Source organism: Neodiprion virginianus, chromosome 5 (assembly GCF_021901495.1).
Source record: "Neodiprion virginianus isolate iyNeoVirg1 chromosome 5, iyNeoVirg1.1, whole genome shotgun sequence".
Taxonomy (NCBI): Eukaryota; Metazoa; Arthropoda; class Insecta; order Hymenoptera; family Diprionidae; genus Neodiprion; species Neodiprion virginianus.
This window is the reverse complement of record NC_060881.1, coordinates 7,866,835-7,879,323: the sequence shown is the minus strand read 5'-3', so window position 1 is coordinate 7,879,323 and position 12,489 is coordinate 7,866,835. Positions and strand designations below refer to the sequence as shown.

General features: G+C 35.4%; 2 protein-coding genes across 5 annotated transcripts; one reads left to right on the top strand and one right to left on the bottom strand.

Annotated features, from left to right (window-relative positions):
• Nucleotides 1–622: 622 nt before the first annotated feature.
• LOC124305030 (ubiquitin-conjugating enzyme E2 T-like) lies at nucleotides 623–2,341 on the top strand. Of its 4 annotated transcripts, none has more exons than XM_046763977.1 (2): nucleotides 623–772; nucleotides 1,370–2,341. In XM_046763977.1, exons 1-2 carry the CDS (start codon nucleotides 703–705, stop codon nucleotides 1,873–1,875), a joined length of 576 nt encoding a protein of 191 aa, XP_046619933.1. In that variant the 5' UTR covers nucleotides 623–702; the 3' UTR covers nucleotides 1,876–2,341. The 4 variants fall into 4 exon arrangements, with proteins under 4 accessions (XP_046619933.1, XP_046619934.1, XP_046619935.1 ...); XM_046763978.1 differs by having other exon boundaries at nucleotides 625–815; XM_046763979.1 differs by having other exon boundaries at nucleotides 628–758.
• Nucleotides 2,342–2,465: 124 nt separating this feature from the next.
• LOC124305029 (uncharacterized) lies at nucleotides 2,466–6,398 on the bottom strand. The gene is made up of 4 exons (XM_046763976.1): nucleotides 6,135–6,398; nucleotides 4,849–5,324; nucleotides 3,786–4,578; nucleotides 2,466–3,690 (listed from the first exon to the last, which is right to left on the bottom strand). The coding sequence occupies exons 2-4, from the start codon at nucleotides 5,318–5,320 to the stop codon at nucleotides 3,471–3,473; spliced, it is 1,485 nt and encodes a 494-aa protein (XP_046619932.1). The 5' UTR covers nucleotides 5,321–5,324; nucleotides 6,135–6,398; the 3' UTR covers nucleotides 2,466–3,470.
• Nucleotides 6,399–12,489: the final 6,091 nt, after the last annotated feature.

Below are 12,489 nucleotides of genomic sequence, written 5' to 3'. Positions count from 1 at the left end.
TAAAAGCAATCACATATCCCAATATGTCCTCCTTCTGGAAGGGAGAGCCAAGTTGTGACTATGAAACGAGGACGCCTCTGAGATTCAAGGAAGCCTTCATCAATGTATCCTTTATCCTTGAGATAAGGAGAGTTTTCGCCTAGTGATCACGAGTGTCGCTGCGATAGAGGGATGCAGGCCACGATGCAGGCTGTGTGAGAGAGACGGAAACTTGTTAAGCCTGCATTCCTCTATTGCAGCGACACTCGTGGTCACTAGGCGAAACGATCGGTGCTTCAATAAGAGTACATACCCCCCACCACCGGAGTTTCCAGACCTGTATGTAAGATCGTGCCCTGACCACCACCACAATATTTTCAGTATGGACTATGCGGTATTAAATGAACGAAGACACATGTCCAATTGACAATACTAGACGTTTCAATTCTTTAGCATTTGGCCGTTGTATCGGTACCCATTTCCATGAGCGTCCTTCTGCGGCCCGCCAATGGCGTGGCGCTGTCGCGTCAATTTGACGCCCGTGAAAATCCAGCTTTAGTGCAAGTCTTGTCCATAGTGACAAGCTTGGGCACTCGCGGCGCTACTCGTGTTCGCGCCATATTCGCGCACCATGGAGACTGTATTCTAGTCTCCATGTTCGCGCTCGGAATTTTTTTTCTTGAATTTCGCACATATTGTCAGTAGAGAATCTGTTATTATTGTATGTACATAAAATATGTGAATCTGCCAAATCATATCAATTTGGGACAAAAAATACGGTCAGGACGATATCGTGGACGTAAAATTAATAATTTTTTTACTTCAGTAAAAATTCGGTAAACATTGTTCAGATTTTGAATAAATTGGCAGGATATCATTGAATAAAATTGATGGCTTTGGACAATCAGCTTTTAATCAAAATTGTTAGATACTTCGTACAACCCGGCTAGAGTTTATGATGAATCGTGCGCAAAAATAATTAAAACCGTAGCTGGAAGATCAGTCCTGATTCGCCGCGTGGTTGCCAATTTTTATGAATTATAAACTGAAGATAGGATTTGACTTATACGAACAAAAATGAGCAACTTTGCGTATAATGAAATGACGGAAAAACTAGTTACAAAAATCCTTGTACCATTTGCTAACCTCAAATCTGATACAATTGTTTGGTGAATATTTCAAAAGCCTCTTGTAATAAATTGTTTTAATGAAAGTAAGACTAAATTATGAAAAATGATGAGTAGAATTAGCTTTACGACTAAATCAACTGGTTTAATTCGGGAAGCCAGATTGTTTTGAAAATTTCAAAAATTCTGGAATAGCAATATTTTATGTAGTCAGTATATCATGCATGCAAATTGGTTGTCATGAAAAGAAGTTTTTGCTTCATACTTCGCAGAAATTGTTCAACGTGAAATGCAGAAAGCATCGAGGTTGAAGAGAGAACTGGCAATGATGGCAGAAAATCCTCCGGAGGGTATTTGCTGCTATCCGAAAAATGACAAAACTGACGTTTTGTCTGCTAATATCTTGGGGCCACTTGGGAGCCCTTATGAGGGCGGATTATTCCAACTAGAAATTGAAATACCAGAAATTTACCCTTTTGAACCACCTAGGATGAAGTTTTTAACACCTGTTTACCACCCCAACATAGATGACTCAGGAAGAATCTGTATGGACTTGTTAAAAATGCCACCAAAAGGAGGCTGGAAACCAACGATAAACATAGAAAATTTACTGACTGCCATTCAACTACTACTCAGTTACCCAAATCCTGATGATCCACTTATGGCTGAAATAGCTGAAGAATATCGTTTCAACAAAGTGGAGTTTGAAAGAAAGGCTCGCAAAAGTACAGCGGAAAATGCAATGAAAAAAAGAAAATACGAATTTTAGAATCTGTATCAGATATTTTGGTTCAAATGTGAATTTTATTTCATAAATTCCATAGAGTATAAGAAGCAACAGTAAATTAACGTTAATCGGTAATATATAAGCACGTAGCAATAAGCAGTTAATTTAATAGTTACAGAGTGTGTTGGATCAACTTGGGTAATTTAATAAAGAATTAAAATACCATAACTATATCACATAGAATATTAACGAATAATTGTCAGATCGAGTCAGTTTTTTAAAATTTAATTAAAAATTTTTTGTATTTTTATTTTATTTTAGTTTTTACGTTTTCTCAGAACATGAATAAAATGCTTAAAACATCCGTCGTCAAATAATTATATGTGCAGTAGTCAAACAGCCTTTTGATGCTGGCTTGTCAAGCTTATAGGATAGGTTGAAAACGATTAATAATTATTCTTACGAAATTACTTCCTAATTTTCAAGATATAAATGTTCAATAATATTTTTTTTTAGTACAAAAACGATAACCACTACAGCTGACACATTGTATGCGCGCATTGAAATCATTGTAACAAATTTAGATTCACATAGTTTGAGTATAAATCATAAGTTATTTTTAAAAATTTAGGGAAAGTTTTTAGATTATGAACTCAATGAAGTCAAAATTCTTTTGCGTACTGCAACAAACTCAGTAACAATAATTCAAACGTTAACAAGCTTTTCTTTACTTAATACAATGCATATTGAGGCACATAGCGAAAGGCAATAGGCAGTAATTTGAACATTAAGTTTTAGATACATCTCTATCATTTAGCCATGTAAATTTACTGTATAAAAGCGATTAAAATTGCCATTTATTATTATCATTGCTCTTTAGCACAGTAATTTTGTACAGATATTGGATAAATATTTGGAGTATCAAAATTCTCTAAATAAATTTTGTAAAAAGTTTAAAAAGTTGTAGAAACGTTTTTGAGCAAAAGCCGAGTATAATTTATCTCCTATGCTAAATTAGAAACGTCATGAACGCTCTTGATATAAATTTCTTTTTTTTCCTTACGCAGTACCGCAGGCTAGTTGACTGGCGCAATAATGTGAGTTTAGCATTTGATTTTCGTCATCAATTAATTCATCAATTTGCCGTACCCACATTCGTCATGAATATTCTAATCAGAAGAGATCTGAGTTCTATTGAGCCTTACCATAAATACATCTAGTAGCAATACAAGTCGTTGTTAGGACTACAAAATATTAAATTCAACATTAACACGTTATAATGCTTATTCTGCGTATCAAAATCCTTAGATCGAGAATAAAATTTGTTACGCATTGTCATATTGTGCAGCTAATTGTATAATATACAAGTAGATTGATATTTGAGTAGAAAAGATAACAGGATCTTCTGTTATTTCAAATAATATATTAATATTATTATAATTATCACTTCACAGTTACTATCATGATATGAGCTGCTCTTTACATGTAAATCAGCCATTTATATTAGGTCAAGAGCTTACTTATTTATCGCGCATTCAAGTAAAGGGTCACCCGGAATTAGTGCTAGTATATTTAATTTGTTACCTGCAATATTACCTACCGTAATATTTATCAAGATACTTATTTGAACAGCAGCGTCAGCGCATTATCATATAAAAATCTTCCTGAGCAGGATTTTGGTCTTGTTGTATGATATCTTTTAGGCGTGGAGACATCGGAACATACTCAGCATTATCAATCGGTGTATGGTTAGTATTTGTTTTATCCTCTGGCGTTGGTGTTGGTGTGGTATCCTCTTGAGTACTAGGCGTAGCTGATCTCGTTCCACCTTCCGAATCTAGACCATCGTCACTTATGCTGTATGGTAAAGAAATTGATATGAAATTTGATATGCTCAACTTCCTAGCAGAGTTTCGATTCGCATTACCCTAAGTAGTAATGTTGACACTAACCTTCCATTGCGGGTGGATCCAGATCCACAGCGTTGTCTCGGAGGTAAAGGTGGAGGGGGTTGTCTGGGGCCACAAGGCCCAAAAAGTAGTTCCTCCGGGTCTTCGTACAAATTAAATGGCATTTTTATAGTCCTCGATGGATCAATCTCATCCATAATCTCTTCATAGATACCCGAAGCAACTGAGATGTTAGAAACTCTTCTCGGGCAAGGTTCTTCTAGTTCTTCCAGACTTGATCCAATGTTTGGAATACTGGCTGGTTCTGGTTGATAGACATTGTCGACAGCTCGGGTACATATGTTTATTTTTGAACGGGATACGTTTCCCAAAATTTTGTTCTCTGATATGTCGTCTAATAACTTTGCCTCGCTACCAGATCTTGTCGACAGTAACAAACCCAAGCCAGCACTTATCAAACTGGATGCAACTTTGGATTTCAATACAGGACAAGTACCAGAGTCCGCATCATTGTGAATGGAAATTCTTAAGTCCCCTTCACTAAGACTTAAAGGCCTTTCATTTAGATGCTTGTGTCGTGGTCCTCTTCCCTGCGTTAAAAAGTCCTGGAGCAATCTTACGGCTTCAAAGCAGAACAAATGCAATTCGCCAACACCTCCACGAAACTCTTTGGATGTGTGAATCACACAAATTCGTTTCACATCTTCTGGTCGACCTGCGGCTGGAAGATGAAATTGACTCAACTCCTTCCATTCCAAGCTTTCTTTTATTTCTCCGGAATTGACGTCCTTGACGAAAACGCCCAAACGACTGGCTACGAGATCGCCATGAAGCCCTGCAATCACAAGACCACAAAAATGCAGTCACTGCTGTTGTGATAATATTGAAATTAAAACACAATACTCAACCGTGAGGCTGTTAACAGTCGAATCTATGAGCTATTAGGATGTTAAAATACCAACTGTGCGCAACAATAACAAAGTATTTTACAATATCCGAGTACTAAAATATTGGCATATTCATGAAAATACCGAATAATGTGCCAAGAAAAAATGTATATGTGCGATGAAGGTAAAGTTTAAAAAATTATTTTAATTTCTAATACCTGTGAGACCTGCACCTCTTGAATGTGCATTATCGACCATTGAAACATGGAACATGCCTTCCATGAAACGATGTCTTCTGGGCTTAAGTACCTGCCTAAGATTTGCCATCCAGCGTTGACTTTCAGTTTCAGAATTCCCACACAGATATAAAAGAGGTTTTCTTTCGCTCGGAGGAAAAATACCGAATGCAAACTGTTTGGACCTGGATTCTGTACGACAGATAATAGCATCTGTCGGTATTTTTATCGCGTTATCACGATCCTTGGGTACCGTAGCTCCGCCGCTACTTATACCGCAGTCTAATCTAACTTCTATTCCAAGACCCGGACCCAATTTTCTCACCGAACACCAATGACGTCTCCAGACTTTCCAAGGTGCTAGAGAACGTTTTCTTACTCTTTGGGTCATTCCTCTGTTGCCAGGTAGTTTGGCATCCAGAAATCCACAAATCTCTGCATCTTCGCCAGCCATTTTCCTGTTTCCAAAAAATTGAAAACAAATTAAAAACGTCGCTTCTATTGGTCAATCTCGGTACACTTTGGATGACACATTGATATTATATTAATCTAGAAGACATAATTTTTAATGGTCTGATTATTGATAAACAACATTTATCACCCAGTATTTACTGAAAATTTCATTTTGATTACTGTAGTTTGCTATTTTATATCTTTGTGGCTAATTTACAGTTGTTCAATCTCGTCGTATCTTATGGTAATGGATTTGATTTCAAAATTACTAGATTTTTAATAATATCTCCAAGACCGAAGAGGTTTTGTCGGGCTATAACAAGTTAATATCCGAAATTCGGGCTCAGAGAAAAGAATGTAAAGGAAATAAAATCGACCGTTTCCATTTAAAAATCTACGTCATATGCGTGCTGCGTGTGAGTTATCAGCCTGCAGCTACTCCAAAAACAACCATACTATACCTACATCTCGAGTTAAAATCTGATGCAGTATAACAGTTACGACATTCCGCGAGTATATTGTTTGAAACGTAATCAATGAACGATGTAAATAAATACGGTTGATCGAGGATGCAGGTGAAAAACACAGGTATAACTGTATAATTTTACCAAAAAAGAAAAACAAAAACAATAGAAAACAAGTGTACAAATGTAAAGAGATAATAAACTACATATCTATCCAAATAAAAGAATGATATATTCGGCAGTGTTACGCTACATGACTTGTCGAAGCGTATAAATTTCCACCCTATTAATTATTTCGGTAAATTATAACAACAATGTATATACCACAGATATGTAAAATAAACAACTCACCGTGTTTGAAAAACGAACGTTTCTGCCCCGGAAAACGTCAAACACCGGACACAGCACAACACAACACGGTAATTATATTATCGATAACGCTTACGCCCCGCGCTCCGCGAAGCCGAAGCTGCGCCTTGAGTTACTGAACTTTAAGCTCGTTAGCGTATAATTAATTATATAGTCAACGAATGTCCGCAGGCAGCGATGCAACGCCGGCCGTCAGCTACGATAGCTGCCTCGAGACTTGAGACAACGGAGTGCAGCGGCGTCTGACTGCCGGATCGTTTCCACCGCTTCGAACCTTTTCCAGTGCCTTCAACCGGGGATAACACCGGGCGGTGTGTTCGTGACGCACCGTCTCCCCTCCCAGCCCCCTTGCTTTTGGAATCATGCTGGAATCGATATGCGAACCCCACCCAAGGGTTGCAGTTATTGTCTTCCCAGGTCACCCAGGTGTCAAAAACCCCTTGATTATTCGCATTCCGTCAACACAATTATTATACCTATTTAGATATATATCGTATATACTTTTCGACAGTCATGCGATTTATTTTTCTAGTAATTCTGACTCGTATTTATGCACGCATGTATATACTGCATAAATTGTATACTTAAGTGTAATAAAATACCGTTCATCAATATACATTCGAATTCTAATTTGTATATCTTATATAGGTATACGTGTGTTATTCCACTGCGGTTGTAAATATTATTATATTGGAAAAATAATACGCAGACGTTATACCTGGAAACTATAGCAACAGCGGCTTTATTGGTTCACTTTAGTAAATCAGATCGGAGATATCGTAATAAACGGATGGAATCGGTAGTTCTAAATATTTATCTAAAGAATTCAGACCGAATGGTGATATATTTGACCGGCTATATTTGAAATACAATTGAATGGATATATAAATATTCGATCGGCGATCGCGTTGAGTATTATAATTGCGGTGAATCGCAAATTGCGATACTAATTCATTGTTGCCAGTTATACGGGCCTGGATTATATTTAACTTTAAAAAAAAAAAATAAAAACTTTAAATAAAAGTCGAAGACTATTAATATGAGCGTATCGCACACTGCGGATGGTAAATAAACTTTTCAACTTGATACGTAAGTTTTTCATTGACCTGCAGTTTACGATTAATTTTCGTGGGGCCCATTTTTGTGTACATCGTACACATCGAATTACACGGTTATAACTGTATGCGTGTAAGAGATGAAAGTAAAAGAATATGTATATAACATTGCTTCGAGACGTTAGGTTCTAGAAATTAGGCTGAATGCCTTGGCCCATTTCTATTATATACGTATAAAAGTACCTACGTGTACGCGAGTACAAGATTATACCTAGAATATTATACACGTGCGGAACAATTGTCACGAGCATACATGTATAATATTATTTATCGCAGAGGCACGCGATCAGATCGTTATACACGCTGTAAGTAATTGTGCAAGCGAAGCAAAAATGTGGCAATTCATCATTGCCATTTTTGTATTCTTATTTCAGGTATTAATTCGTATTAGACGCGCATACGCGTAGCTTCAACCGCATATGTATAACGTGTAATGTTCGAGCAGTAACGCGATAATACTATTCTGCATTATTTTCAGGGCTGAGCAGAATTAAGTAGATATGTATGTACCTCGAGCAAATCAAGGCGGTCTGCTCATGGCCTTAAATAATCACGAACGAGAAACGACGTTAGTTATATTTTCTATTCTAATATATATATATATATTTGATGAAATATTTAGATGTACCTAATACGTTTCTTGCTACTGCAGCTGTTACAATAACAATGTATAATTCGGTGAAATTATAATACCACGCAGGGGACATGGGTATAATAACTGATTTATATAAGTTGTTTCAAATTAAATTACGTTCAATTATAATAATCTATTGTTAAAATGATTAATCGATTCGGTCGGAATGCGTATAATTACACGGAGTAAAAAAATACGACGGACGATATACTTATGCCCGTGGGAATTGATCACTCGGCCGCGTATGCGGGGAGTTGATAATTATAGTAGCTGCAAAGATGTCGAAAATAGGTGAAAAATTTCATAACACCTAGAGTTTTGAAAGAAACGGGACGGCAAATGAGACCTATACACTTCGTAATTAGGAACGAACAGTTTGTCGTAAGCAATATTTATGGGTCTGTTTTCGAAGTTTCCGCTTAGTTGGAAAAATAGAACAGCAGAACAGAATGTATGTCAGTTACTTTATACTATTGTTACAAATTCTCAGATTCGACGGATGTCTTACGCGATTTCTTCTATAATATTGTACGACATGATATAATAAATTTTTATTCTATTATACATACCATATTGTAATGTATAAATGTATAATACGGATAGGTCGGGATAAAGGTATTACAGAATTTGAGAACATATTCACTACCCTAATGAAGATATTCATATGTCAAATCAATATAATGTTTTCAAAGAACTCAGCGTGTAATATGTTACACGATTCATATAGTAGATTTCATAAAACGTATAAGAAATCACATAATAAATCACAAAAGCACGAATCATCAGACATACCAGATAAAAAATCATATAAAAAAACTATGTAGTGAACTATGTGAATTTGTATTCAGTATGTGTAATGATTTGTGCTTTCGCAATATAATGTAATAATGATTTCTTACATATTTTATCAAATTTACAAAATAAATCATGTAATAAATCACACGTTAAATTCTTTCAATACATCTTATGATTTGTCACGTAAACATTTTCAGTAGGGTACCATTCCTCACAATTGTAAAAGATGATCACATTCCCCCATTACCTATTAATAGTTATAGTATTCAATCATAATTATCCTTGAACGTATGGGTCTGAAAAGTATTTTCAACTTTTTATATCGGTATGTTACCTACCTATAGCCTGGACATTCTCCAGCATGTAAACGATACCTATATCCGCCTAGAGATATGCGTATACAAATACATACGTTATATATTGTATATCGTACTAACGATCAGTCGTTTTGTATGTGACGTTCGTCTTCGTAATTATGTCAGTTTTAATTTTCACATTAATTGGATGAGGTATCCTATTTTATATATATATATTAGGGTGCTTTTTTTTTGGACTATATTTTTTTTTTTTCGGTCCCATCGTGAAATTTTGTTGGAAATACAACAAAAAAAATTCCCTGAAAGTTTGAGCCCTTAATATTAATATTAAGTACTCGCCCAAGGCATGTAAAGATTTCCCGCTTAAAATACACGTAAACTTCAATTTTTTTCTTTAAAACATCTACAGTTCAGAGGCATTCTATGGTGTAGTATAGGACGTCAGTAGGTTTTCTTCGGAATGAAATGCTCTACAAAAGTGCTCATTGCGGTGAAGTCGTAACTCACACCGGCGAAGTCGTACGGGCCACCCAAACCCAATTTTTTCATGAAATTCTTGTTTTTTTGCCCGTATCTCGTAAATAACAAGAGCTACAAAAAAAAAATATTTCAAAAATTTGTAGGAAATTTAATTTCCTACAAAAAAGTTCCAGAAAACCAAATTGCTAACATCGATATTTATTGAGATATTGGGCTTTTAAGGTGAGGAAGTATGGAATTTTCATGAATTATTTAGTATTGTCGAATTATTGATTGTCGAATATTTTTTTGTTTTGTAGCTCTTGTAATTGTAATGACAAGAATTGTAATTGTAATGACAAGAATTGTAATTGTTAAAGCTACAAAACAAAAAAATATTCGACAGTCAATAATTCGACAATACTAAATAATTCATGAAAATTCCATACTTCCTCACCTTAAAAGCCCAATATCTCAATAAATATCGATGTTAGCAATTTGGTTTTCTGGAACTTTTTTGTAGGAAATTAAATTTCCTACAAATTTGTTAAATATTTTTTTTTGTAGCTCTTGTTATTTACGATATACGGGCAAAAAAACAAGAATTTCATGAAAAAATTGGGTTTGGGTGGCCCGTACGACTTCGCCGGTGTGAGTTACGACTTCACCGCAATGAGCACTTTTGTAGAGCATTTCATTCCGAAGAAAACCTACTGACGTCCTAGACTACACCATAGAATGCCTCTGAACTGTAGATGTTTTAAAGAAAAAAATTGAAGTTTACGTGTATTTTAAGCGGGAAATCTTTACATGCCTTGGGCGAGCACTTAATATTAATATTAAGGGCTCAAACTTTCAGGGAATTTTTTTTGTTGTATTTCCAACAAAATTTCACGATGGGACCGAAAAAAAAAAAATATAGTCCAAAAAAAAAGCACCCTAATATATATGTATAGCGTTTTGTGGTTCGTTCGGTATACCTACACTATATATATCTACAAATGCAGCATATTGTGTTGACAAATTGCAAAGAAAGTTACAGTTTTGGCTGGCGTTCATTCGCATACATACTTATAATGTATTGAGTAATAATTTTTAGATTTATATACCTCAATAAAACGTTATGCTTGCAATTATAAGCCGATTCTGACGAAGCAGTACGGTTACAATTTATAGCGACACGGAATGCGTATCGTTCACATTTTATAGATATACACTAACAACTATTTTTAAATTGAATAAAATTGTAATCACGACATATGCAAATTCGTACAATCCAGTATTTCCAAAAATTCCATTTCGCGGTTCCTGGGACATGACTGTTTTGAGACGGTGAAGTTTTTAATTATTTTAAACGACGCTGTGCAGGCGTTATGTTGACGTTGTATTACCTCTTGCTTCGAGAAAAGAAATCATTTCATTCAATTTTTATAAATTAAATATTGCACACCCGTTATTGGATTTACGAAAAGTATCTCCGTCGCGTTAACATTTAATTCATTTTTCTCTTTTAAAACCTATTGCGAATGTTTTTATGTTCAACGCCTCAAGCATTTAGGTAGTTTTGTTCAGAATACATTTTCACACCCTGTATTATTGTATATAGGTTGTTGTAGAAATAATATATTGAATTTTCCCTGGGGTTTTCCCTGGGTATTTCCTGACGTATATCATTTGTGTTTTTATGTATAATATTTCTGTTCGAAAAATCCGGACACCTCTATTATTTTTTTTATTTTTTGTGGCCACCCGCAGCGATATACCTACAGCAAAAATCTTCGAACCCACGTCGAATATCCAGAATTTAATTCAGCAGGTTACATTACACATGCAGCAAATAAGTCAATAAATAACAACATCTCGTTAACTGTATAAATATACCGTCGGGAGGTTCCTACGTCAGAAAAACAGACTTGCAGGTGACCCCGGTGCAGGATATAATGGATGCGCTGTATCGCCACCTGTTCGAATAAATGCCCCATCTACAATTCATGCTGCAACCGGTCAGAGATGCACCTGTTTCATAAATCGTAAAATTTCTCTGGATGGTCTTGAGCATAAAGTTTTCATACTGCGTCCAATGTATAATTATAATCTGTACGTGCCACCTTTGTCTGCCAGTATTCAAATACGGCTTAAGGCTTCGGTATAATCTTTGTTCATCATGCTGCAACATCCGCCAACAGGTGGTCAGCGCATCTGTGTACCTAAGAGAGTACCTGCACCTACATCAGGCTTCAACCTCACAGATTTTACGAATTGAGTTACAGAGAGAACAAATGTGATAAAAAATGTATGGATATGGATTAATTTCAGACTCCTAATATTTGGGATTCAAAACTGTATCAGATATTGAATGAAAATGTGTTTCTTCTGAATTCTCGTACGATTCATTTCATAAATTATAGCATCTCTAAATTGTAGATAACGTAGGTCATCGGCACCAAAACCACAAAGCGGAAAACTTCGTTTCCTGGTACTCTAATATGGCTATGTAGGTTGGCAATTGGATACGAAAAAGATTGTTTGTTGTGCGTTTTTGTGTAAAATTAATGGCTTACAATTGTCAAAAAATTGAGAAAAATTTATTATTTCACATTATAGAAAGAAAAGAAAATTGTTTCATAAAAAGGTTAAAAATAAGACGATCGTACAAAGTATATGTATATGTGAAAAGTTTCCAGATGCTGCAGCAAACTTAAAAGAATTCACTTTATTGTTAGAGCGAGGGCAACTACACAGAGATATAATTATGCGTTGAATTTGCTTGAATAAAAAATTTTCCATAGCCCATTTGATCAAATAATTTCTTAATATGAAACAGAAAGGAACATGTATCAACAATTCTTGACCTACATGCATAGCTGTGTCTATATAATATTTTCTCCACGTTTGATCAATAATTTCAAAGATAGACTCGGTTAGACTTCGAACGTACCAATTAAACGTCACGAATTCAACTGTTCAATCGCGAACGGCAAGCACAGCTTGTCATTTTAGACGTTTAACCATTTTAA

Bases quoted from the DNA above. Each gene is read 5' to 3' on its own strand.
- LOC124305030 (XM_046763977.1), top strand. From the start codon at position 703: ATGTACATAAAATATGTGAATCTGCCAAATCATATCAATTTGGGACAA. The intron at 773-1,369 runs GTGGACGTAAAA...TTTTTGCTTCAT, and splicing joins AATACGGTCAGGACGATATC to ACTTCGCAGAAATTGTTCAA.
- LOC124305029 (XM_046763976.1), bottom strand. From the start codon at position 5,320: ATGGCTGGCGAAGATGCAGAGATTTGTGGATTTCTGGATGCCAAACTA. The intron at 4,579-4,848 runs GTATTAGAAATT...TTGTGATTGCAG, and splicing joins AAGAGGTGCAGGTCTCACAG to GGCTTCATGGCGATCTCGTA. The intron at 3,691-3,785 runs GTTAGTGTCAAC...TTTACCATACAG, and splicing joins GGATCCACCCGCAATGGAAG to CATAAGTGACGATGGTCTAG.